This window comes from Hyla sarda, chromosome 2 (assembly GCF_029499605.1).
Source record: "Hyla sarda isolate aHylSar1 chromosome 2, aHylSar1.hap1, whole genome shotgun sequence".
In the NCBI taxonomy this organism is placed as follows: domain Eukaryota; kingdom Metazoa; phylum Chordata; class Amphibia; order Anura; family Hylidae; genus Hyla; species Hyla sarda.
This window is the reverse complement of record NC_079190.1, coordinates 342408871-342434286: the sequence shown is the minus strand read 5'-3', so window position 1 is coordinate 342434286 and position 25416 is coordinate 342408871. Positions and strand designations below refer to the sequence as shown.

The 25416-nt window shown below is 41.5% G+C and overlaps 1 protein-coding gene across 1 annotated transcript in view; it reads right to left on the bottom strand.

Annotated features, from left to right (window-relative positions):
* The window catches only part of LOC130357944 (amine oxidase [flavin-containing] B-like), a 93959-nt gene extending 69301 nt beyond the window's left edge, over positions 1 to 24658 (bottom strand). The window contains exons 1-5 of the mRNA XM_056560717.1: positions 24563 to 24658; positions 14850 to 14987; positions 14139 to 14243; positions 10039 to 10130; positions 2416 to 2557 (exon numbers count right to left, since the gene is read on the bottom strand). Coding sequence (XP_056416692.1) covers positions 2416 to 2557; positions 10039 to 10130; positions 14139 to 14243; positions 14850 to 14918 — 408 coding nt within the window. The 5' untranslated portion in view covers positions 14919 to 14987; positions 24563 to 24658. The remainder of the gene's footprint in view (positions 1 to 2415; positions 2558 to 10038; positions 10131 to 14138; positions 14244 to 14849; positions 14988 to 24562) is intronic.
* Positions 24659 to 25416: the final 758 nt, after the last annotated feature.

The window sequence follows — 25416 nt, the reverse complement described above, 5'->3', positions numbered from 1 at the left end:
TTTTGCAGTGCTATAGCTCCCATAGGGGGCTATAGCACTGCACACATTGATCTTTTACCCTGATCCCTGCAAAGCCATAGCTTTGCATGGATCAGCGAGATAGGGGCTCGATTGCTCAAGCCTGTAGCTCAGGCTTGGAGCAATCAAACGCCGATCAGACGCAATGGAGCAAGGTAAGGGGGTCTCTGCTCGCGTCCTAGCTGATCGGGACATCGCGATGAGCTGCCAGGAAGCGTTTACTTTCACTTAATTTTTTCTAAAGGGTTAATAGCGCGCAGCACAACGATCAGTTCCGCACGCTATTATCCCAGGGCCCTGGCTATCGTTATCAGCTGGGACTGACCCAGTGTGACCCTGTATTAAACACCGGGACCGGGCGAGGGGCGTACAGGTACGCCCTTCGTCCTGAATGAGTTAAACTTCAACTCATTTCCATGACTTGGTTGGGACATTCCTTTGGACACCTGAGCGCCTGCATGAAGGTCACCTTTTCCTTGCCCTACCCAAGTGGGAGAGGCTGGGAGGAAAGCATAGGCAGCAGAAGTATGTGCACTGTAGCTCTGCCTATGGAACTACTTACAGGGCAGTAGTGTTGCTCGCGAATATTCGCAATTCGAATATTATTCGCGAATATCGCATATTCACGAATTTGCGAATTTCGCGAATATAGCGCTATATATTCGTAATTACGAATATTCGTATTTTTTTTTTTTTTTTCTTCACAGTACACATCACAGTGATCACCCCTCTCTGCTTCCAGCTTGTGTGGTGTAAAGAAGGCTGTAATACTACTGTGTGAGACTGGCGCGCGAAAATTCGCATATGCAAAATTAGCATATGCTAATTTTTGCATATGCGAATTTTCGCGTATGCTAATTTTGTATATGCTAATATTCACATATGTTAATTTTCGCATATGCGAAAATAAAACGAGAATATAACGAATATGCGAATATATGACGAATATTCGCGAATTCGAATATGGCCTATGCCGCTCAACACTACAGGGCAGCAAGCAGCAGCTTTTTTTTTAGCACTGACAGCTGTGCCCTTCTTCTAAAAGGAACTGGGGAGGGCTGATAGCACTTAGAGGAACAGAAAGGTTCCCTTTAAAGGAGATTTCTTGGACTTTTACATGACCAATCAACTGTTTGACAGAACCGCAGTTCTGACAAATACACAATAAATGGGGCCTGAAGGAGATGACTCTGTTCATTGTGCAGTGATGAAACTGAACAATGTGCAATTTTGCCACTTTGCACTGGTGAAAGGAATTATAAGAAAACTGTCATCAGTGTCACCACACTAGACTGTTTCTACAGGCTGGTTGTGAGGGTGACACTGATGAGAACCATACTTACCTGTCCATGATCCATGGTTCCATTATCCCGGTATCTTCCTTCATTCCTTTTCTTTATCTGACAGACTTGGGGCATGGGTGGAGCTTCATGATGTCACCACTGCTGTTTCCCCAGGCCTGCTGACAGCGGAGCAAAGCAGAGAAGCAGCGGCGGGGATGTCAGGAAGCTCTTCCTGTGGCCAAGGCCAAGGGCCAAGGGAACTGCCAACACCCCACCAATTTGACATTAACAGCTTTTCCTGAGCATACGCTCTCAATGTAAAAGTCCCGGAAGACCAGTTCAAGTTGATCTGGAACTATACTAGAAACTATAAAGGAATTATGGTATTTCTGTGGTAGAAATGTAGGAAAACCTTTCCCAAAATACTCTTCTGGCTCTACCGATGCTCCATTGTACATAGCCCATCCAGGGCATTTCTCTTACAAAGTCTGCAGAATATTTATAACTTTGACACCTAAGTCTTAAAGTGTACCTGTCATTAACAACACTTTTTATATAATGTAGATAATACCATTATATGTATATTTGTAATATACATTGGTCAAAAATATGTATATGTTTGTTGCCACAGCTATTGTCGGTGTGTCTCTTTGAGAAGACAGTGTTGGTAGACTAGCAGGGCTCTGTGCAGTGAGGACAAGCAGGGCTCTGTGCAGTGAGGCTCTGTGACAGGCTCCCGACTCACACATCAGGCTGATTGACAAGCCAGGAGCCTGTACAGAGCCCTGCTTGTCCTGCCCTTACTTACCTGTATTTGGACTCCTCACAGAGACACACAGGCAATAGCTGCAGGGCCAGCATTTTTTCACCCAAAAATATACAAATTTTTTATTAATGTATAATGCAAAAATATACATATAATGGTATTAACTACATTATATAAAAAGTTTTTGCTAAGGACAGGTACACTTTAAATAAGGAATTGGAACATCTGTACTGAACAGGTACTGAATAATTTTAGTCACAGTGGGATGCACTCACAGTTTGAAATTTTACCCTGCCTGCAAACATTTAGTAAAATGTATTGGTATTTGTCATTGCTTAATCGATTTACCTGTCCGCCATTGTCAGTTGAGAAAACCCTTCCAGTTCCACCACAGATCCTTACACACCAGAGGAACCACAATGCTGAAACCTGTTGCGTCTCTGCAGTTGCAACCACATTCACAAGTAACTCTGCAAACCGCCTTGCTGCACTGGTCAAATAAATATGAAATTAAATGCATATGTAATAAAAATGTAACTATAAAAGTTACTATAACATTTTTTAAAGCACAGCATAATATAAGGTCTACTGCTTATCTAGTTAAATGTACTTGCAAGAAAACATAATAAATTAGCTATTGCTATGGGAAAGCTACTAATGTTTCCAAACCACAGTAAGCCTACTACTTATCCCATGCATTCATATTACTGAGAAAAATCTGACATGAATCCATTAACAAGTACAGGTTATTTAATGAGAAAAGCAAATTAACTTTGATTGATATAAAAAGACAGAACTCTGTTCGAATACTATTAAGATCAATGCTCTAATGTCCTTGACCAGCAGCTTCCATAAAAACACAAATTAATTAATACATAATGTTCTCAAAAGATAGATGGAGTGATATAGAACTGCAAATCAAACCCTTTTTGAATATCTCTGCCCTTTGTACTGGTCTGTAAATACAAAAGTAGCACATAAGGTGACTCATTTAGCTATGCTGTACACTATAATTAAAGATGAGTGAACTTTTCAAAAATTCAATTCGATCCGAATATATTCGCAATGAATCTATATTAAATATGTCTATTTCTGGCCTACATAGAGCCTCAATAGGGGTATAGAACACTTTGCTGTGCTCTAAAACGCATATGGAGTGTGCTGGGGTAGTGAAATAATACTGTTATTCAGAATAACATGCAGATTACCGGCAGCGCTTTTAGAATCACTGCCGCAGAGCGGCACAATGACAGAGCCTGAAGGTGGCATCAGTAAGAGGAGATCATATAGTGGCTGAATGACACCGCGGGGAGGTTTTGGCAGCATGAGGAGACCATATAGTGGCTGAATGACACAGCGTGGAGGTGTTGGCATCATGAGGAGACTATGTAGTGGCTGAATGACACAGCTTGGAGGTGTTGGCAGCATGAGGAGACCATATATTGGCTGAATGACACAGTGTGGAGGTGTTGGCAGCATGAGGACACCATATAGTGGCTGAATGACACAGCGTGGAGGTGTTGGCAGCATGAGGAGACCATATAGTGGCTGAATGACACTGACACAGTTTGGAGGTGTTGGCAGCATGAGGAGACCATATAGTGGCTGAATGACACAGCGTGGAGGTGTTGGCAGCATGATGAGACCATATAGTGGCTGAATTACACAGCGTGGAGGTGTTGGCAGCATAAGGAGACCATATAGTGGCTGAATGACACAGCGTGGAGGTTTTGGCAGCATGAAGAGACCATATAGTGGCTGAATGACACAGCGTGGAGGTGTTGGCAGCATAAGGAGACCATATGGAGGCTGAATGACACAGCGTGGAGGTGTTGGCAGCATAAGGAGACCATCATATAGTGGCTGAATGACACAGCGTGGAGGTGTTAGCAGCATGAGGACACCATATAGTGGCTGAATGACACAGCTTGGATGAGGCTGAAGCATGAGGACACCATATAGTGGCTGAATAACACAGCGTGGAGGTGTTGGCAGCATAAGGAGACCATATAGAGGCTGAGTGACACAGCGTGGAGGTGTTGGCAGCATGAGGAGACCATATAGTGGCTGAATGGCACAGTCAGGAGTTAGCAGCAGCATGAGTAGACACTAGGCCTTCACAATCCCTAAGATTAAAAGATGAATTCAGAAATCTAAACCGAAGATTTTGGATAGCTAGTGCTACCTACCATAACAACATTTTTATTCCCAGACCCAGGCCCAGCTGCGGCATCAGTAAACCATATATTGCCTGAATGACACAGCCTGGAGTTGGCTGAAGCATGAGTACACACCAGGGCTTCACAATCCCCAAGAAAAAACACAAGATGAAGATTTTGGATAGCTGGTGCTACCAACCATAACAAAATTTTTGTTCCCAGGCCCAGCAGCGGCATCAGTAAACCCTATATTGCCTGAATGACACAGCCTGGATTTGGCTGAAGCATGAGGAGACCATTGAAATGTATTTTTTTTTATTTTTATTTAAGGTTTTGAAATTAAATAAATGATTTTGAAATTAAACTTTTAACTCCCAAGTTTTAGTGTCCCGGACACTGGTGTGTGGGTGCAAAGGTGCCAAATCCAACAAGCCCTCACAGGGCTCATGTGGCTGTGAGATGTAGGCGCAACGTCTCCATTGCCATTACTCCACACACATGGTATGCTGAAGGGCCACTGAGACTTGTCCGAGCAATGGAGGCTGAGAACACAATGGAGGATGAGGAGGCGGAGTCGCACACTGTCACAGGACCAACGGGCTGACAGAGTGGTGCAGGAAGCAGCATGAGTACACAAGAGTCTTTCAAAACCCCTAAAATTAAAAGGTGAATGTTGAAATCTCTATTGAAGTTGCATGTTAGGTAGTGCTACCATCCAAAAATTTAAGGCCCAAGCCCAGAAGCATCAGTAAGCCAAGTAGTTCCTGAAAGACACAGTCAGGAAAAGGCATCAGCAGTACCAAAGAGGATTTTATAACCCCCAAGATTGAAAGATCAATGTTGATATCTCAATTTAGCATGTATGTTAGCTAGTGCAAAACATCCAAAAATTTAAGAGCCAAGCCCAGAAGCATCAATAAGCCAAGTAGTTCATGAAACACACAGTCAGGAACAGGCATCAGCAGTACACCAAAGGGTTTCATAACCCCTTACATTGAAAGATCAATGTTTAATTTTCTATTAAACATGTATTTAGCTCGTGAAAAATATCAAAAAATTTAAGGCCCAAGCCCAGAAGCATCAGTAAGCCAAGTAATTCCTGAAAGAGTCAGGAGCAGGCATCAGCAGTACACCAGAGGGTTTCAGAACCCCTTACATTGAAAGATCAATTTTGAAATCTCAATTAAGCATTTATGTTAGCAAGTGCCACCAGAACATATTTTGAGTTACTATCCCAGTCCCAGTAGTATCAGAAAACGATATATTGGCTGAATTACACAGCCTGGAGGTGGGGAAAGCATAAGGAGCCCACGTAGTGTCTGAATGGTACAGCCTGAAGGTGGCTGAAGCATGAGGAGACCATTGAATTACAATAATTTTAAATAGAAATCTAAGATTTTGAAGTTGAAATTGAGGTTTTTGAAATGTAACTTTTAACTCCCAAGTTTTAGTGGCCTGGGCCCTGGCGTGTGGGTACATGTCAGCACAATGACAGAGCCTGGAGGTGGCATCTGTAGGAGAAGACCATATAGTGTCTGAATGGCACAACCTGGAGTTGGCTGAAGCATGAGGAGAACCCAGTGTTTCACAAAAATTGTCAGAATACCACCTGACATTCAAAATAATAAAATGATAGATACGTTCTCTGAAGAAAAGGATCCTTCATTAGATGACAATATGAGTATTGTGTGTTCCAGTGACATTAGCTCATCGGAGGAACAGGAAAACATGATACAACTTAATTCTGCAACTGAAGAACCCAACAAAGAATGAATGACTTAAAGCCTACTGGAACTGAGGAACTTAAAAATGGTAAATCTACCACCTGGGATAGTCAGTCAATTCCAACAGCCAGTGGTCAGTATCTACAGTTCCCTGTTTCTGCTAGTCCTTGGCAATATTCCTTTTATTACTGGTCTGGTATCAACATGGAAATAATGCTGGGAGAGTAACTAAAGGATAGCCACATGTTTCCTTCAATACACAGTCAATATATGGAGACCATATAGTGTCTGAATGGCACAGCCTTGAGGTGGCTGAAGCATGAGGAGACCATATGGCGGCACAACGACAGAGCCTGGAGGTGGCAGCATCAGCATGAGGAGACAATATTGCAGCACAATGACAGAGCCTGGAGGTGGTAGCAGAAGCATGAGGGCCATGCCAACTGAGGGTTGAGTGTGAGGAACCCACCGACTGTTGACTGGGGTTGTCGAATGTCACTTGAGATGAAGTGGATGACCGAGTGAACCGATCAATCATGACTGCTGGGTTGCTGGTTGCGACTCCGGCTGGCACACACCCCTACTCTGCTGCGACCTCTAGCTGCGCCTGATGAATTTAGGCCTCTGCCACTCCTCTGTGCACGTCCTGGCCATACTATTCCTGACATACTTATTGCATATATGAGGGGAGTACAATACGCTTCACTACACTTAAAACAGTATTTGTCCAGAACAGCAGCAGGAGTGAACTATTGGCTGTCCTTTCACAGTGTCTAAGCCCTTGACAGATTAACAAGTACAAAATAGTTCACTACTTAGATGTAGGTATGCGGTATGCACTGATGAGGGCAGAAAAATGCACTACAATACGCATTCAAAACTCTGTATTTTTGTAAAACACCAGCCGGTGATCACTTTTGGCTGACCTTTCACACTATATAGGCCCTTGACAGAATAACAGGTACGAAATAGTACACCACTTAGCTGTACCCATGCGGTTTGCATTTAGGATGGCAGAAAAATGCACTACAATGAGCCGGTGAGTACTGTTGCTTGTACTTTCACAGTATGTAGGCCCTTGACAGATTAACAGGTACAAAATAGTACACTACTTAGATGTACGTAAGCGGTATGCACTTATGAGAGCAGAAAAATGCACTACAATACGCATTAAAAACTCTGTATTTTTGTAAAACATCAGCCAGTGAGTACTGGTGCTTGGACTTTCGCACTATGTAAGATTAACAGGTACAAAATGGTACACTACTTAGATGTACGGATGCAGTATGCACTGATGAGGGCAGAAAAATGCGCTACAATGAGCCTAAAAACTCTGTAATTTTTGTAAAACACCAGCCGGTGAGTTTTGTTGCTTGTACTTTCACAGTATGTAGGCCCTTGACAGATTAACAGGTACAAAATGGTACACTACTTAGTTGTACATATGCGGTGTGCACTGATAAGGCAGAAAAATGCGCAAAAATACGCATTAAAAACTCTGTATTTTTGTAAAACACCAGCCGATGAGTACTACTGCTTGGACTTTCACAGTATGTAGGCCCTTGACAGATTAACATGTACAATATGGTAGATTACTTAGCTGTAGGTATGTGGTATACACGCATGAGGGCCAAAAAGTGGGCTACAGTACACTTGGAAAATGTATTTTCAAGAAACAACAGCAAGTGATTAGTTGGCCTGGCCTTTCACTGTAGGTAGGCTTGTTTCAGATTATCAGGTACAAAAAAGTGCACTTCTTAGATGTAGGTATGTGGTTTGCACGTATGAGGGCCGAAAAATGCGCTACAGTACACTTGGAAAATGTATATTCATAAAACATCAGCTGGTGATTACTTTTGCCTGGACTTTCCTAGTATCTAGACTTGCTACAGATTTACAGATACAAAATAGTAGACTCCTTTGATGTAGGTATGTGGTATGCACGTATGAGGGCAAACAAATGCACTACATTCCGCTGAAAAAACATATTTTTGCACAGCAGCAGGACGCAACAGTTCAGCACCACAAAAAAAAGGGGGATTAAACCCTAAATTGCACTCTGTCACAGAGTGTTAAAAATCATGTGAACTGGTTTTTATACCGTCTACAGACTAGTATAAGCAGCAGATGATTTCTTGTGGAAAAAAAACACAGAATTGCACTGAAAAATCATTCCTGCCTCCTGTGATAAGGTTCATGAAGTTCAGGCAGCTTCTTGATATATATATGAGGCAACGAAAAGCTATCTGCCCCTCTGATAAAATGCTGAATGAAGTGACTGGGAGCTTAACCCCTTAAGGACCGGGGGTTTTTCCGTTTTTGCATTTTCGTTTTTTGCTCCTTGCCTTTAAAAAATCATAACTCTTTCAATTTTGCACCTAAAAATCCATATGATGGCTTATTTTTTGCACCACCAATTCTACTTTGTAATGACGTCAGTCATTGTGCCCAAAAATCTACGGTGAAACGGGAAAAAAAATCATTGTGAGACAAAATTGAAAAAAAAAACGCCATTTTGTAACTTTTGGGGGCTTCCGTTTCTACGTAGTACATTTTTCGGTAAAAATGACACCTTACCTTTATTCTGTAGGTCCATATGATTAAAATGATACCCTACTTATACAGGTTTGAATTTGTCGCACTTCTGGAAAAAATCATAACTTCATGCAGAAAAATTTATACGTTTAAAATTGTCATCTTCTGACCCCTATAACTTTTTTATTTTTCCGTGTATGGGGCGGTATGAGGGCTCATTTTTTGCGCCGTGATCTGAAGTTTTTAACGGTATCATTTTTGCATTGATAGGACTTATTTATTTTATTAATTTTTTCATGATATAGAAAGTGACCAAAAATGCACTATTTTGGACTTTGGAATTTTTTTCCGCGCACGCCATTGACCGTGCGGTTTAATTAATGATATATTTTTATAATTCGGACATTTCCGCACGCGGCGATACCATTTATGTTTATTTTTATTTTTATTTACACTGTGTTTTTTCTTTTATGGGAAAAGGGGGGTGATTCAAACTTTTAATAGGGAAGGGGTTAAATGATGTTTATTCACTTTTTTTTTGCACTTTTTTTTTGCAGTGTTATAGGTCCCATAGGGACCTATAACACTGCACACACTGATCTTCATCATTGATCACTGGTTTCTCATAAGAAACCAGTGATCGATGATTCTGCCGCATGACTGCTCATGCCTGGATCTCAGGCACTGAGCAGTCATTCGGCGATCGGACAGCGAGGAGGCAGGTAGGGGCCCTCCCGCTGTCCTGTCAGCTGTTCGGGATGCCGCGATTTCACCGCGGCTATCCCGAACAGCCCACTGAGCTAGCCGGCATGGTTTCGGTTTCACTTTAGACGCGGCGTTCAACTTTGAACGCCGCGTCTAAAGGGTTAATAGCGCGCGGCACAGCGATCAATGCCGCGCGCTATTAGCCACGGGTCCCGGCCGTTGTTAGAGGCCGGGCCCGAACCGCTATGACGCGGGGCCACGCCGTGGCCCCGCGTTATAGATCGGGAGTGGACACATGACGTTCCAGTACGTCATGTGTCCTTAAGGGGTTAATGGCTGGCGTCAAAATCCTTCTCAGTGATAACTAGCAGTTGGCAGTGGAACGCTGCAGTATAATCAATTAAGCATCTCTGTGTAACACACACAGACACACAATCCGTCCTATCTCTGAAGTGTATATGGCATGAAATCAGCAGCCACAAGATGGCTGCTGATTATATAGATCTGTGACATCACAGGGGTCAATGAATGCTGATAGGCTGCATCCCGCATGTGATTCAGGGTCATCTAACCTACCTCACTTCCCGCCTAGCATTCCCGCCTTCCCTGTATCCCCTGCCCCATGTAATGACATGTGAATCCGCCATTTTAGGTGTCCCGGAGCCTGGAACGTTGTAAAATGGAGTTTAATAGAATCGCACCGATATTCGCATTCATTGCAAATGTAATACATCCTGAAATTCGTAACGAATTCGGGTTTGTCTTCTTCGATTCGCTCATCTCTAACTATAATGACTGACCAAAGATCATTTTACCTTTCACACAATAGTATATTCAGTAGTGCTTACCTTGTCCAGCAAACCTTTTCTATGAATTCTTTCATTGACATTTTGTCCCAGTCTTTAGCATGAGGGGCTTTCCATGGTGCATCTGCAGGAATCTACAACAAGATCTCTGTTAAATCTAACTCGTAATAGTAAAGCCCAATGGAAACAAAGGAATGAAGACAATGTTCAAATATATATACAAATAATTAATGAATAAAAAATAAAGAATGTATTTACTGCACCACCTAAAAATATAGAAGTGAGTTTCATCGGCACAGATGACACTTATTGTTGCTTTTACAAATTTAATTTAAATGTAACAATTCTCTTCAAAATATTATAATGAAATCCATCTGCAAACCTGCAGCTGTTGCAAATACAGTGATTCCTCAACATATGATGGTAATTATTTCCAAATGATCCCTCATCGTATGTTGAGGGATCCGTGCAATAGTAATATAGAAAGTTATACTCACGTGTCCCTGTCGCTCTGGACCATCACCGCTGCCCTGGATTGTCGCTGTCATCACATCCCCGGGGTGTCCTCGCTGCTGCGGACAGTCACCGCTGCCCTGGATCGTCGCTCTCCATCACCGTCATCACGTCGCTGCGCACGCCGCTCCTATTGGATGACGGAACGGCGTGCTCGGCAACGTGATGACAACGAAGGAGAGCGACGGCAATGCAGTGGAGCCTGTAGAGGACGGTCCGTAGCGGCAGGGACAGATGAGTGACACTCACAGGAGCACACGGGGCACCTTAAACTGCTATCCGACAGCAGCTGAAGCAGTCTGCGCTGACAGATAGCCGCTTATGCAATGGCCCCAACATGCAAAAGCATTGTATGTTGATGCTGCCTTCAACATGCGATGGCCTCTGAGAGGCCATTGTATTTTAAAATTATCGCATGTCGTGGCTATCGTAGGTTTGGGGATCACTGTAACCTGCCAAGTTTTTTTGGGTACATTCTTGTAATGATGACATCAGAAACCTAGAAACCAGAAGTATGGTTCCATATGCTGTGCTTACCCAGAATCAGTTTTTTATTTTATTTGACATTGTATCTTCAATAGGCAAATATAAGATCTTATTTGATATCAGAGGAATATATATATATATATATATATATATATATATATATATATATATATATATATATAGACAAAAGCAAGTATGATGCAGCACTCCACAGGTAGCAAAGAAGGTGTTTTTTTATTCCATCATGTGCATAGACAACTTTTCACCAGTCTCACACTGGCGAGAGAGAGAGAGAGAGAGAGAGAGAGAGAGAGAGGGAGGGAGGGAGGGAGAGGGGGAGGGGGAGAGAGAGAGAAAGATTAGTAATATAATATTTCTGGGCAATACACATTATTTAATTATTATTAAAAGAAATTGGCAACTTTTCTTAAGTTCGATTCTGCAAAAAATTTTGGTTCTAACCAAACTAATTGTGTCTGAACCTGTACTTCACCAATAGTCCAAAAATGTGTGTATAACACTGTTTAACCCCTTAAGGACGCAGGGTTTTTCAGTTTTTGCATTTTCGTTTTTTCTTCCTTTACCTTTTAAAAATCATGACCCTTTCAATTTTCCACCTAAAGATCCATATTATGGCTTTTTTTTTTGCATCAGCAATTCTACTTTGCAGTGACATTAGTCATTTTACCCAAACATCCACGGCAAAATGAAAAAAAAAAATCATTCTGCGACAAAATCGTAGAAAAAAACGACATTTTGTAAATTTTGGGGGCTTCCATTTCTACGCAGTGCATATTTCGGTACAAATGACACCTTATCATTATTCTGTAGGTCCATACGGTTAAAATTGTACCCTACTTATATAGGTTTAATTTTGTCATACTACATGCAGGAAAAATTATATATGTTTAAAAATGTCCTCTTCTGACCCCTATAACTTTTTTATTTTTCCACATACAGGGCTGTATGAGGGCTCATTTTTTGAGCTGTGATCAGTTTTTATTGGTACCATTTATGTTTTGATCAGACTTCTTGATCACTTTTTATTCATTTTTTAATGGTATAAAAAGTGACCAAAAATACGCTTTTTGGGAATTTTTCTACGTGTACACCATTGACCTTGCGGTTTAATTAATGATATATTTTTATAGTTCGGACATTTATGCATTTATTTTTATTTTTATTTACACTGTTTTATTTTTTTAATGGGAAAAGGGGGTGATTCAAACTTTTATTAGGGAAGGGGTTAATGATCTTTATTAACACTTTTTTGTAACTTTTTTTTTGCAATGTTATAGCCCCCATAGGGGCCTATAACATTACATACACTGATCTTTTACACAGATCACTGGCATGTATTAACATGCATGTGATCAGTGTTATCGGCGCTTGACTGCTCCTGCCTGGATCTCAGGCACAGAGCAGTCATTCGCCGATCAGACACCGAGGAGGCAGGTAGGGTCCCTCCTGGTGTCCTGTAAGCTGTTTGGGACGCCGCAATTTCACCACGGCGGTCACGAACAGCCAAACTGAGCAGCCGGGATAGTTTCACTTTCGCTTCAGACGCGGCAGTCAGCTTTGATCGTCGCGTCTGAATGGTTAATACAGGGCATCACCGCGGGTCCCGGCCGTTGATGTCCGCCGGGACCGACCTGATATGACACGGGGTCACGCGGCATATGGCGGAACCAGCACAGGACGTAAATATACGTCCTTCGTTGTTAAGGGGTTAAGAGCCCCCCCCCAAAAAAAAAACAACAATATATAACACTGTAAGGCACAGCTGTAAGATACAGCAACATGTGTGGCTATGGGTAAACGGATGGTAACTAACAGGTTATATAAAAACATACTGAACTTTTTGGGAGTAGCAACAAATGTTTTGCCTGGAAAGTGAAGAAGCAGTGGATTTTTACAAGCTGTAAAATGTTTCTCATTATGGGATGTAGCAACTGGATTGTCATTCTTGAAAGTGCATTCAAGTGTCACAAAACCCTGAATGCACTGTATGTTCACAATTATTGTAAAACCTATAAAATCTGCACACTTTGCTTTCTATTAAAACAGATTTTGAACTGACAAACAGGTACAGAACAATCTGCAGTGCTGCTTTACTACAATTATTATATATATGTTGTCCCACTACTATCTGTGTTGTTCACTGCTTAGTGTCCCTCACAGAGATCTTCACCTAACACCCGCTATCTCTAAGCTATATGCATAGGCTTTAATAATGGCTTTGACATCACCCCTATACTGATTGGCTAGCATCATGGGATTCCATAAGGTCATGTGCTCCATCCTCCTTCTACTTTCTGCCATGCAGCTGATGCTATTTTAGTAGGTTGTGCCGAACTGACCCGCCAAAATTTAAGTTCTAGCCAAGTAAAACTTAGCAATGTTCTGATCAAACTTGATCTCAACTGGTTGGTTTGATCTTCTTTAATTATAGTCATTACAGTCTGTGTGCTTCATGATTTTCTATAATATAATGGAGCTGTCTAAACTGGGCAAGTGCAGTCATAATGCACTTCTAGGGCATTTGAAGATGATAACAGCTCAATGGGGGTTAGAAAAGCTAGACCCCCACCAATCAGCTGTCCATATAGTTCAGAAAAAAGGTGGGAATTCAGTTGGAATAATCCTTTTATCACTTCAAATACAGAGCTATTGTATTATGTTAGGCTAACACAGCCTAACAGTATTAGTCCATGACAAAAAACAATAAGCCGGATGATCCGTTGGACAACAGATACAACCAGTTCCCATTGTATCCCATTGATTTTTAATGGAATCAATCTGGTTTTCATTTGGTGTCCATTAATTTGCAGGATCTCAGTGGAAATGAAACAGCTTACAGTATTTTTTTTTTCTCCACTCATGTACGCTATTAAAACTAATTCTGGAAACAGAGTTCTAACACAGATGTCAACTTTGCCTCAGCTATTGAAGAAAGTGGAAATTTTGCTGCTTAAGTGATACCGGACATTAGCTATCTAGAAAGACAGAGAATACAAGCCGCCAAAAAAACCAGGTCTGATCATCAGGTATATGAAACATGAAGCTTGCACTCTCATTCTTTCTAGTTAGTATATTAAAGGATTTAACAACAAACCTTACAAATACAGGTCATTATATCATACCTCACTACCCCATTGATCCAGAGTTCTCATGAAGTTGTTATAATCCAAGAAAACCAGAGGATTATATGCTGGTGGAAAAGCTCCCAAAAATCTGTATGATTTACCCTGAAAATAAAGTTGCATTATTAACATAAATCAATTAAATAATTTGTACAGTGGTTATGAAAAGACATTCTATTGAAGCCAAGATAGGAAAACCTCACTTTATTTTTATTTTATTTTATTATATTATTTTTTTTTATCTCATCCTTCGTTCAATGTTTTTAGTGCTTGTCCTTCATGGCCTTATAGTGCCACTCATTAGACCCATAACTCAAAACAGAGTCATAGCTATCATTTTTGTGTGACAAGACAAGAGAAAAGAGCAGAAAATTGTGCCCCCCCAGCGCTACAGCTACAGTCCTATGTAAAAATGCATTGTTCCCTCCCCGCGCACCTCAAACATACAGTCCCATGTAAACATACAGTCCTATTCTTGGACCCAGGCAGCACAATGCTTTGGGCTGACCCTGCACAGCCATTATAAAATGTAAAACATACAGTTTGCCTAAAATATATCACAATTTCACAGCAAATATACACAATATATAGCAATATACACTACAGCAATAATAACCATGACAGGCTTTTTAGAATAATGTTGCCAACGCTGTCTGGAAGGACAAATTCACATCTACGAAGAATTATGCTTAATGTTAATGCTTGCCTTACCTTTGTATGCTGAAGAAGGTCACCATGTAAATAAACTTTATACGTCTCTATACCAAGTTCTTTTGCCATCCGTAATAGCCGATTTTGTGTTGGTCCCAAATAAGCAGCTCCAACATCCACATATTGAACATCTTTGTTCTTTTAAGAAAAAAATATAATGTAAAATAAAAAGGTAGTTTACTAAATCTATCGCTAATTAAGCAAAGTGATACATGTCCATTCAGATGAATTAAACAGTGGCAGAATTATTTGCAACAAATCCGCCTAATGTCAATATATATAAGATATATTTACTACTTTACTGTAAAGAAATATCCTACATGGGAAGGAGAGGACTGTTGGCTATAGGCAATTTACTTTGAATAGTATAGTATAGAGTAACATAGTTTGTAAGGTTCAAAAAAGACAAGAGTCCATCAAGTTCCACCTAAAATCCTACTGTGTTGATTCAGAGGAAGGCAAAAAACCCCATGAGGCTGATGTCAATTGGCAAAGGAAAAAGTCCTTCCCGCCTCCAATATGACGATCAGAATAAATCCCTGGATCAATGTTCTATCCCCATAAATCAACTATCTATAACCTCTTATGTTATTACTCTCTAGAAAAACATCAGGCCCCCCTTGAACTTGTTTATTGAGTCAGACATCACAACATCATGTGGCAGAGAGTTCCGAAAGCATCTCTGTCTTTGCTGATGGTGAAACCTTCTTTCCTCTAGACGTAGAGGATGCCCCCTTGTCATGATTATCGGCCTAGGTATAAAAAAGATCCCTAGAAAGATCTCTATACTGTCCATTCATATATTTGTACATTGTGATCAGATCGCACCTAAGACGTCTTTTCTCTAAAGTAAATAACCCCAATAACCCCCTTGATAACCTGTCTTGGTACTGTAATCCTCCCATACCATACCATTACCATTTTTGTCACCCTCCTCTGCACCCTCTCCAGTTCAGCCATGTTGTTTTTATGTACAGGTGACCAGAATTAGACAAAATACTTCATATGTGGTCTGACTAGTGATTTATACAGCGACAAATCTATATACTTGTCACGTGCCTCTATGCCTCTCTTGATACATCCCATGACTTTGTTAGCCTTGGAAGCTTCTGCCGGGCACTGATTGCTTAGGGTGGGTTCACACCACGTTTTGTACTTACGGTTCCCGTATACGGCTGGGAGGAGGGGGGGCAGGGCTTAATCGCGGCGCCCGCACTCAGCCGTATAGGGGAACCGTATTTAATGCATATCTATGAGCCGACCGGAGTGAACCGCAGCCTCTGGTCGGCTGCGTTTTCGGCCGTATGTGGTTTCCCGACCGTATGTAAAAACGTGGTCGACCACGTTTTTGCCTGCGGTGGGGAAACCGCATACGGCCAAAAACGCGATTAAGCCCCGCCCACCCTCCTCCCAGCCGTATACGGGAACCATAAGTACAAAACATGGTGTGAAACCAACCTTAGTCGTGTTTACCTTCCACCAGAACCCCCAAGTCTTTTTTGGTAGAAATTTTACCTATTGTCTTATTATTTAGCACATATTTATACATTTAGTTTTTATGGCCCAAGTGCATAACCTTACATTTACCCACATTAAATTTAATTTGGCATGTATGTGCCCAAGCCTCCAGCTTCCCCAGATCCCTCTGTAATATTATATTATCATCCTCTGTGGTAATCACCCTACCCTGACAATACCCCTGAGGAAGTTGCTGGTGGTCGACGGAACGCGTGGGATCCTCTGTGGCCCTGTCCTAGCTGTACTTTGTTCACTATTGGATTTCCTCCTGTCTGATACGCCTGTCTCATTCATGGTTATATATGCTTTCAGTTTTTCATTGCATCTATAGTATTTTGGGAGCCTTTTCAGCTAGGTCCTATAGTGTATCTTGGTTATCTGCTATCATATGAAGGCTGTGCTGCATGCTGACTGGAGTTAATTTATTACTACTACACTTTTCAGGACAGGTGCTTTTCAAGAGGAGGGATTCATGGCCTCTGCTCTTTGTTTTGCTCTGGCCTCTTATGGCCAATTTTAAATGTTTTTATATCTATTTGTATATTTCATTATACTTAATTTTTGTGTGGTAAATGTGCAATAAAGATAATTTGGTATTTCTTCAACATGTATTTGGTGTGCTGCTATTTTTCAGTGAAAGCTTTTTTCTATTTGATTATTCCTACCCTGTTTGGTGTCATCTGCAAATATAGAAATTCTACTTTGTAATCCCTCTACATGACCCCTGTGGTACCTCACTTGTAACTGTCAACCAGAGTAAGTCCCATTGATACTCACCCTCTGCTTCCTATCACTGAGCCAGTTGCTAAGCCATTTACATATGTCCTCCCCCAGTCCCAGCATCCTCATTTTATGTACTAACCTTTTGTGTGGGACCGTATCAAAGCCTTATTAGACCAATGAAGACCAGTCTGAATAGATTTTGAAAGCAAGCCAATGATAAATAATGTCTGGGCATGTAAATTATCCAAAACAAACAAGTTCATTTAATTATATTTATAGAATATTATGTATTTGCTGCTTTGGTAATATAAAAAAAGTAGCAAATAACATTTTCCTTTATTTTATCAAAAACATCATGTTCTATATTAAAGAGGTTTTCCAACCTTTAACACTAATTCCCTATCCACAGCATGGGGAATAGGTTTCTGATGGGAGTGGGATAACTGCTGGGACACCCCACGATTTCTAGAACGGGAATAGAGTCCCCCATTAAAATGGAACAGTGAGTCATGCATGTGTGCTGCCGATCCATTGATTTTCTATGGAAGCTATCAGAGATAGCCAAGTACATTGCTTGGATATCTTTGATGCTCTTATAGACAATGCATGGAGCATGTGCACATATGTGTGACCCGCCATTCTATTCTGAAAGGAGGCTCAGGTCCCCATTCTTGATATTATAGGGATCCCAGTGGTCAGGCCTTCATGCAATCATTTATCCATTATCCTGAGGGTAGGGGATATGTGTTGAAGGCTGCAATACCCCTTTAACCCGATAACGACCATGGACTTCTATACTCGTCCAATGGCCGTTACCGGGGTATGACGCGGGCTCCCGACTCGAGCCCGCATCATACCGGCCCGCCCCCAGCTGATTCCTGTAGCTGGGGGCCGGCGTTAATAGCCGACATGCGACGATCGCCGCGGCCGGCTATTAACCCTTTAGATCGCCGCTGTCAAAGTTGACAGCGGCGTCTAAAGGTGCCTGTATCCAGTCCCTGGTGGTCCAGTGGGGTGGATCGCTTCTCCGCAGTGCGATCGCGGGGGAGCGATCCACTACTGAGGTAGCCTGGGGGCTTACCTCTCCTCCTGTGTCGGCTCCGGCTCTCTGAATGATAAAGCCTGGCAGGACCAGGCTTTATCAATCGAGCGCAGAGCACACAGATGAATGGGATTGTATGCAATCCCATTCATCTGTATGAGGAATCAAATGATTCCTCCTAAAAGTCCCCTAAGGGGACTAAAAGTGTAAAAAAAAAAAGTTTAAAAAAAGTTTAAAAACACACACATTAACCCCTTCTTTATTAAAAATTTAAATCACCCCTCTTTTCCCAAATTCCATATAAAAAATATGTAACCATAATAAAAATAAACATATGTAGTATCGTCGCGTGCGTAAATGTCTGAACTATAAAAATATATCATTAATTAAACCGTACGGTCAATGGCGTACACGCAAAAAAATTCCAAAGTCCAAAATAGCGTTTTTTTGGTCACTTTTCATACCATAAAAAAAGAAATAAAAAGCGATCAAGAAGTCCAATCAAAATAAAATGATACCAATTAAAACTTCAGATCACGGCGCAAAAAATGAGCCCTCAAACCACCCTGTACATGGAAAAATAAAAAAGTTATAGGGGTAAAAAAAGAACAATTTTAAATGTATAAATTTTCCTGCATGTAGTTATGATTTTTTCCAGAAGTGCGACAAAATCAAACCTATATAAGTAGGGTATCATTTTAATCGTATGGACCTACAGAATAAAGATAAAGTGTAATTTTTACCGAAAAATGTACTGCCTAGAAACAGAAGCCCCCAAAATTTACAAAATGGTGTTTTTTCTTCAATTTTGTCGCACAATGATTTTTTTCCCGTTTCGCCATAAATGTTTGTGTAAAATGACTCATGTCATTCCAAGGTAGAATTGGTGGCGCAAAAAATAAGCCCTCATATGGATTTTTAGGTGCAAAATTGAAAGGGTTATGATTTTTTAAAGGTGAGGAGGAAAAAACTAAAGTGTAAAAACAGAAAAATGCTTGGTCCTTAAGGGGTTAACCCCTTAATGACGCAGGGTATTTTAATTTTTTTCATTTTCATATTTTCCTCATCACCTTCCAAAAATAATAACGCTTTCAATTTTGCACCTAAAAATCCATATTATGGCTTATTTTTTGCACCACCAATCCACGGCGAAACCGGGAAAAAAATGACATTTTGTAACTTTTTGGGGCTTCCGTTTCTAGGCAGTGCATTTTTTGGTAAAAATGACACCTTATCTTTATTCTGTAGGTCCATACAATTAAAATGATATCGTACTTATTTAGGTTTGATTTTGTCGTACTTCTGGAAAAAATCATAACTACATGCAGGAAAATGTATACATTTAAAATTGTCATCTTCTGGCCCCTATAACTTTTTTAAAGTGACCAAAAATACGCTATTTTGGACTTTGGATTTTTTTTACGTGTATGCCATAGACCATGCGGTTTAATTAATTATATATTTTTATAGTTCGGACATTTACGCACGCGGCGATACCACATATGTTTATTTTTATTGACACTGTTTTATTTTTTTTTATTGGGAAAAGAGGGGTGATTCTGACTTTTATTATGGAAGGGGTTAAATGATCTTTATTAACACTTTATTTTCCCGAACAGCTCCACTGAGTTAACCAACACAGTTTACTTTCACTTTAGATGCGGCGATCAGCTTTGATATCCACGTCTGAAGGGTTAATACCAGGCATCACTACGATCGGTGATGTCCAGTATTAGCCGCGGGTCCCGGCCGTTGATGGCCGCCTGGACCAACGCAATATGATGCGGGGTCAGCGCGTAACTCCGCATTCTATTGCGGGAGCCCGCTCATGACGTATGCATACGTCATGTAGCAGGAAGGGGTTAAGCATCTACACAATCACTGAACTCGAGGAAGGTGAAATGTAATCAGTTTACAAATGCCATTAGCATTAGGGTATGTTCACAGTGGCTAATATGTGCGAGGAATTCTCGCTGAAAAAATCCGCTCAGAAATGACAGTTTTTTTCCATGCGGAATATGAGCGGAATGAGCGCTGAATTTGAGCGGAATGTGTGCGGAATTCTGTGCGGCATTCCACACAGAAATCTGTGCAGAATGACCATGGCATAGGGGACATTATAAAAAAAAATATTATTTTTTTGTGGGAATTCCACTGGAATTCTGCGCGGAAGTGTGGCAGACTGAAAAAAAAAATTACATTGAGTTCTATGGGGTTAGGACGCGAATTCCGCATGAAGAAAGAACATATTCATTCTTCATGCGGAACGGAATTCAGTGACAGAATTCCGCTAGTGGAAATTCCTCAGGGTGAACTGAGGAGCAGAAATGTAATTACCATATTTTTCGCCGTATAAGACGCACTTTTTCTTCCCCAAAACTGGGGGGAAAAAGTCGATGCGTCTTATACGGCGAATACAACCCTATCGCGGCGGTCCCTGCGGCCATCAACGGCCGGGACCCAAGGCTAATACAGGACATCACCGATCGCGGTGATGTCCTGTATTAACCCTTCAGACGCGGCGATCAAAGCTGACCGCCGCGTCTGAAGGGAAAGTGACACTAACCCGGCTGTTCAGTCGGGCTGTTCGGGACCGCTGCGATTTCACCGTGGCGGTCCCGAACTGCCCGACTGAATAGCCGGGTTAGTGCTTACAGGACACCGGGAGGGACCTTACCTGCCTCCTCGGTGTCTTCTCCGTTCAGGGATCCCCTGTATGGCCGGCGCTCTCCTTCCTCGTCATCACGTTGTCGCGTACGTGCGTCGGCGTGTGCGTAACGACGTGATGACGGCGACGGAGAGCGAGGATATCCGGCCGGCAGCAGAGACGTTCCGGAGCGACGGGGACACGGCGACAGCGATGGAGCGACATCCAGGGCAGCGGTGATGGGTCCGGAGTGGCGGAGACACGTGAGTATTACCTCCTATGCAGTGGTCTTCAATCTGCGGACCTCTAGATGTTGCAAAAGTACAACTCCCAGCATGCCCGGACAGCCAACGGCTGTCCGGGCATGCTGGGAGTTGTAGTTTTGCAACATCTGGAGGTCCGCAGGTTGAAGACCACTATTGGGTTCAAAATCTTTAATTTTTTTGATTTTGCACCTAAAAATAGGGTGCGTCTTATACGCCGGTGCGTCCTATAGGGCGAAAAATACGGTACATACTATGGGGTTTTTCACTGCTGAATGAATTGGAGAGGAATAAACGAGCAGAATTACTCGTGGAAATTCCTCTCCAAACCTTTAGTGTGAACATGCCTTGGATAATGTCCTCCAAAAATTTATACAGAAACTAAATGGGGTATTTTTAACCCCTTAACGACAGAGAACATATATTTACGTCCTGCGCCGGCTCCCGCGATATGAAGCGGGATCCCGCCACGATCCCACATCATATCGCGTTGGACCCGGCGCTCATCAATGACCGGGACCCGTGGCTAATACCACACATCGCCGATCGCGGCGATGTGCGGTATTAACCCTTTAGAAGCGGCGGTCAAAGCTGACTGCCGCTTCTAAAGTGAAAGTGAAAGTGACCCGGCTGCTCAGTCGGGCTGTTCGGGACCGCCGCGGAGAAATCGCGGTGTCCCGAATAGCTTGCAGGACACCGGGAGGGCCCTTACCTGCCTCCTCGGTGTCCGATCGGCGAATGACTGCTCCGTGCCTGAGATCCAGGCAGGAGCAGTCAAGCGCCGATAACACTGATCACAGGCGTGTTAATACACGCCTGTGATCTGTGTAAAAGTTCAGTGTGTGCAGTGTTATAGGTCCCTATGGGACCTATAACACTGCAAAAAAAAAAAGTAAAAAAAAAGTGTTAATAAAGGTCATTTAACCCCTTCCCTAATAAAAGTTTGAATCACCCCCCTTTTCCCATAAAAAAAATAAAACAGTGTAAAAAAAAAAAAAATAAAGATATGTGGCATCTCCGCATGCGTAAATGTCCGAACTATAAAAATATATCATTAATTAAACCGCACGGTCAATGGCGTACACGTAAAAAAATTCCAAAGTCAAAAAAAGCCCATTTTTGGTCACTTTTTATACCATTAAAAATGAATAAAAAGTGATCAAAAAGTCCGATCAAAATAAAAATCATATCAATAAAAACTTCAGATCACGGCGCAAAAAATGAGTCCTCATATCGCCCTGTACGTGGAAAAATAAAAAAGTTATAGGGGTCAGAAGATGACATTTTTAAACGTATAAGTGAAACAAAATCAAACCTATATAAGTAGGGTATTGTTTTAACCGTATGGACCTACAGAATAATGATAAGGTATAATTTTTACCGTAACATGCACTGCGTAGAGACCGAAGCCCCCAAAAGTTACAAAATGGCGTTTTTTCTTCGATTTTGTCGCACAATGATTTTTTTTCCGTTTCGCCGTGCATTTTTGGGTAAAATGACTAATGTCACTGCAAAGTAGAATTGGCGACGCAAAAAATAAGCCATAATATGGATTTTTAAGTGGAAAATTGAAAGGGTTATGATTTTTAAAAGGTGAGGAGGAAAAAACAAAAGTGCAAAAACTGAAAAACCCTGAGTCCTTAAGGGGTTAAAAGCATGCTATTTTTTTTTTACTGTGACATATACATACCTTACATACCTACATACATAGCTTATGGCAATCAACAAGTTACAAGAAACAGGAGAAAGCCAATTTGAATAACTAAACATAAAAAAGGCCAATAAACAATAAAGCTATTTAAATAGAGGTAGTGAAGAATCTTCAAAAAGTAGTTAAAAACTAGTTAAGATGTAGTGTCGGACTGGGCCATCAAAACACTAGCACATTTCTGCATTTTGCTGTGATTTGCATAAATCAGCAAAATGCAACAACACGCTGGCAGTGTTGGGGTGTGGGGTATGAGAGTATAATATATGACAGAAGGAGCCCATGGGAGCATTATCTATATGAGAGGGGACCAAAGGAGCTTTATATATGGAGAGTTGGGCCCATGGGAGCATCATACATATATGAGAGATGAGAGCCCATAAGAGTTGTATAGTCATGGCTGTAAATGTTGGCACCCCTGAAATTTTTCAGGAAAATTACCTTTCTCACAGAAAAGGATTGCAGTAACACATGTTTTGCTATACACATGTTTATTCCATTTGTGTGTATTGGAACTAAACCAAAAACGTGAGGGAAAAAAGAAAACTTTACATAATGTCACACCAAACTCCCAAAATGGGCTGGACAAAATTATTGGCACCCTTAACTTAATATTTGGTTGCACACCCTTTGGAAAAAAATAACTAAAATCAGTTGCTTCCTAAACCATCAATAAGCTTCTTGCACCTCTCAGCCGGAATGTTGAACCACTCTTCCATTGCAAACTGCTCCAGGTCTCTCTTATTGGAAGGGCGCCTTTTCCCAACAGAAATTTTAAGATGTCTCCACAGGTGTTCAATGGGATTTAGATCTGGACTCATTGCTGGCCACTTCGATCCATTTTTAGGTGCTTTTTGACGTATGTTTAGGGTCATTGACCTGCTGGAAGACCCAAGGTTTCGGGCACAAACCCAGCTTTCTGACACTGGGTTGTACAGTGTGACCCAAAATCTGTTGGTAATCCTCAGATTTCATGATGCCTTGCACACATCCAAGGAACCCAGTGCCAGATGCAGCAAAACAACCCCAAAACATTATTGAACCTCCACCATATTTCACTGTAGGTACTGTGTTCTTTTCTTTGTAAGCCTCATTCCTTTTTCGGTAAACAGTAGAATGATGTGCTTTACCAAAAATCTCTATCTTGGTCTCATCTGTCCACAAGACGTTTCCCCAGAAAGATTTTATCTTACTCCAGTACATTTTGGCAAAATGTAGTCTTGGTCTTTTATGTCTCTGTGTCAGCAGTGGGGTCCTCCTGGGTCTCCTGCCATAGTGTTTCATTTCATTTAAATTTCGATGGTTGCTGACACTGATGCTCCCTGAGCCTGAAGGACAGCTTGAATATCTTTGGAACTTGTTTGGGGCTGCTTATCCACCATCTGGTCTATCCTGCGTTAACACCTTTCATCAATTTTTCTCTTCTGCCCACACCCAGGGAGATAACCTACAGTACCATGGGTTGCAAACCTATCCTGCTCTGGAAAGTTCTGACATGGACAAAGGTGTCAGCAGAGAGCACTGTGGTCAGACAGAAAAGAAATTCAAAAAGAAAAGAACTTCCTATGGAACATATAGTAGCTGATAATTACTGGAAGGATAAACATATTTTAATAGAAGTGAATTACAAATCTGTTTAACTTTCCAGTGGAGTACCCCGTTAATGGAAACAAAAATGCAGTGTGAGTTCATGTTTTGTAACATGTTTTTACATTTCAACAGAGCTCCTATGATAGCTTGGATAAACATGTCCTAAGGGTTTTAGCGATAGATTGAATAACATTATTTAAGACTGCATCAAGTACAACTCACTCGTATAGTGTGTGTTCGCCCACCAACTCTGTTTTGAGCCTCCAATACTATCACGTTAAGTCCCGCCTCTGTTAGCAGTTTAGCAGCTGAAAGGCCTGAAATTAAAAATAAGTAAAGATTTTGAACAGTCACAAATTTATAGGAAATTCAGAGTGATTCAAAAAGGTTGGTGCAAAACTACAGCCTTGGTATTCATAACTGAGAGAACATAACACAAATTTATTAACATGAAATGATGGCCCCAATATACTAAACTGAAAGCTGAAACTTTTTAGATTTCGCAAAAACAAAGAAGCTCAGAAACACTAAAAGGGAGCTTGTCCTTTTCTTTTTCCAACAGCTTTTGGTGTAAATTCCTGGGGGGCACAGGCTTTGGAGCAGGATTCTGACATGATCCAGCTCCTGAGGCTATGCTCACACGACAGAATATCCGCAAGGAGAATCTCTGTGTAGACATTACGGACACTGTGGGACACATAGACAGCTCTGCATTCTGTGCGGACTCTGCGCAATGAATGAAACATCTGACACGGAAATTCCACTGGTGCATAGTGCAGCAGAATCCTGTTGAATTCTGACCCCCCACGATCATAAATCTTATCCCCTATCCTTTGGACAGTACATCCTAAGCAGCAGCAGCAGCAGCATGGAGGCCATTATAGAGCAGTAGTGAATAGAGTAAGCTGTAAAATAAGATGTGGGATGAGATGTAATACTTACTGCAAGTTCCAGCTTAGTCTTCTTGCGGTCTCTGGATCTCTGTCTCTCTATCTGCTTCTGCCCTCTAAACTAACTCCTATTCTTACTCTTTACCCTCCATTCCCTAAAGACCTATGGCCAGCAAGTAACCTTAC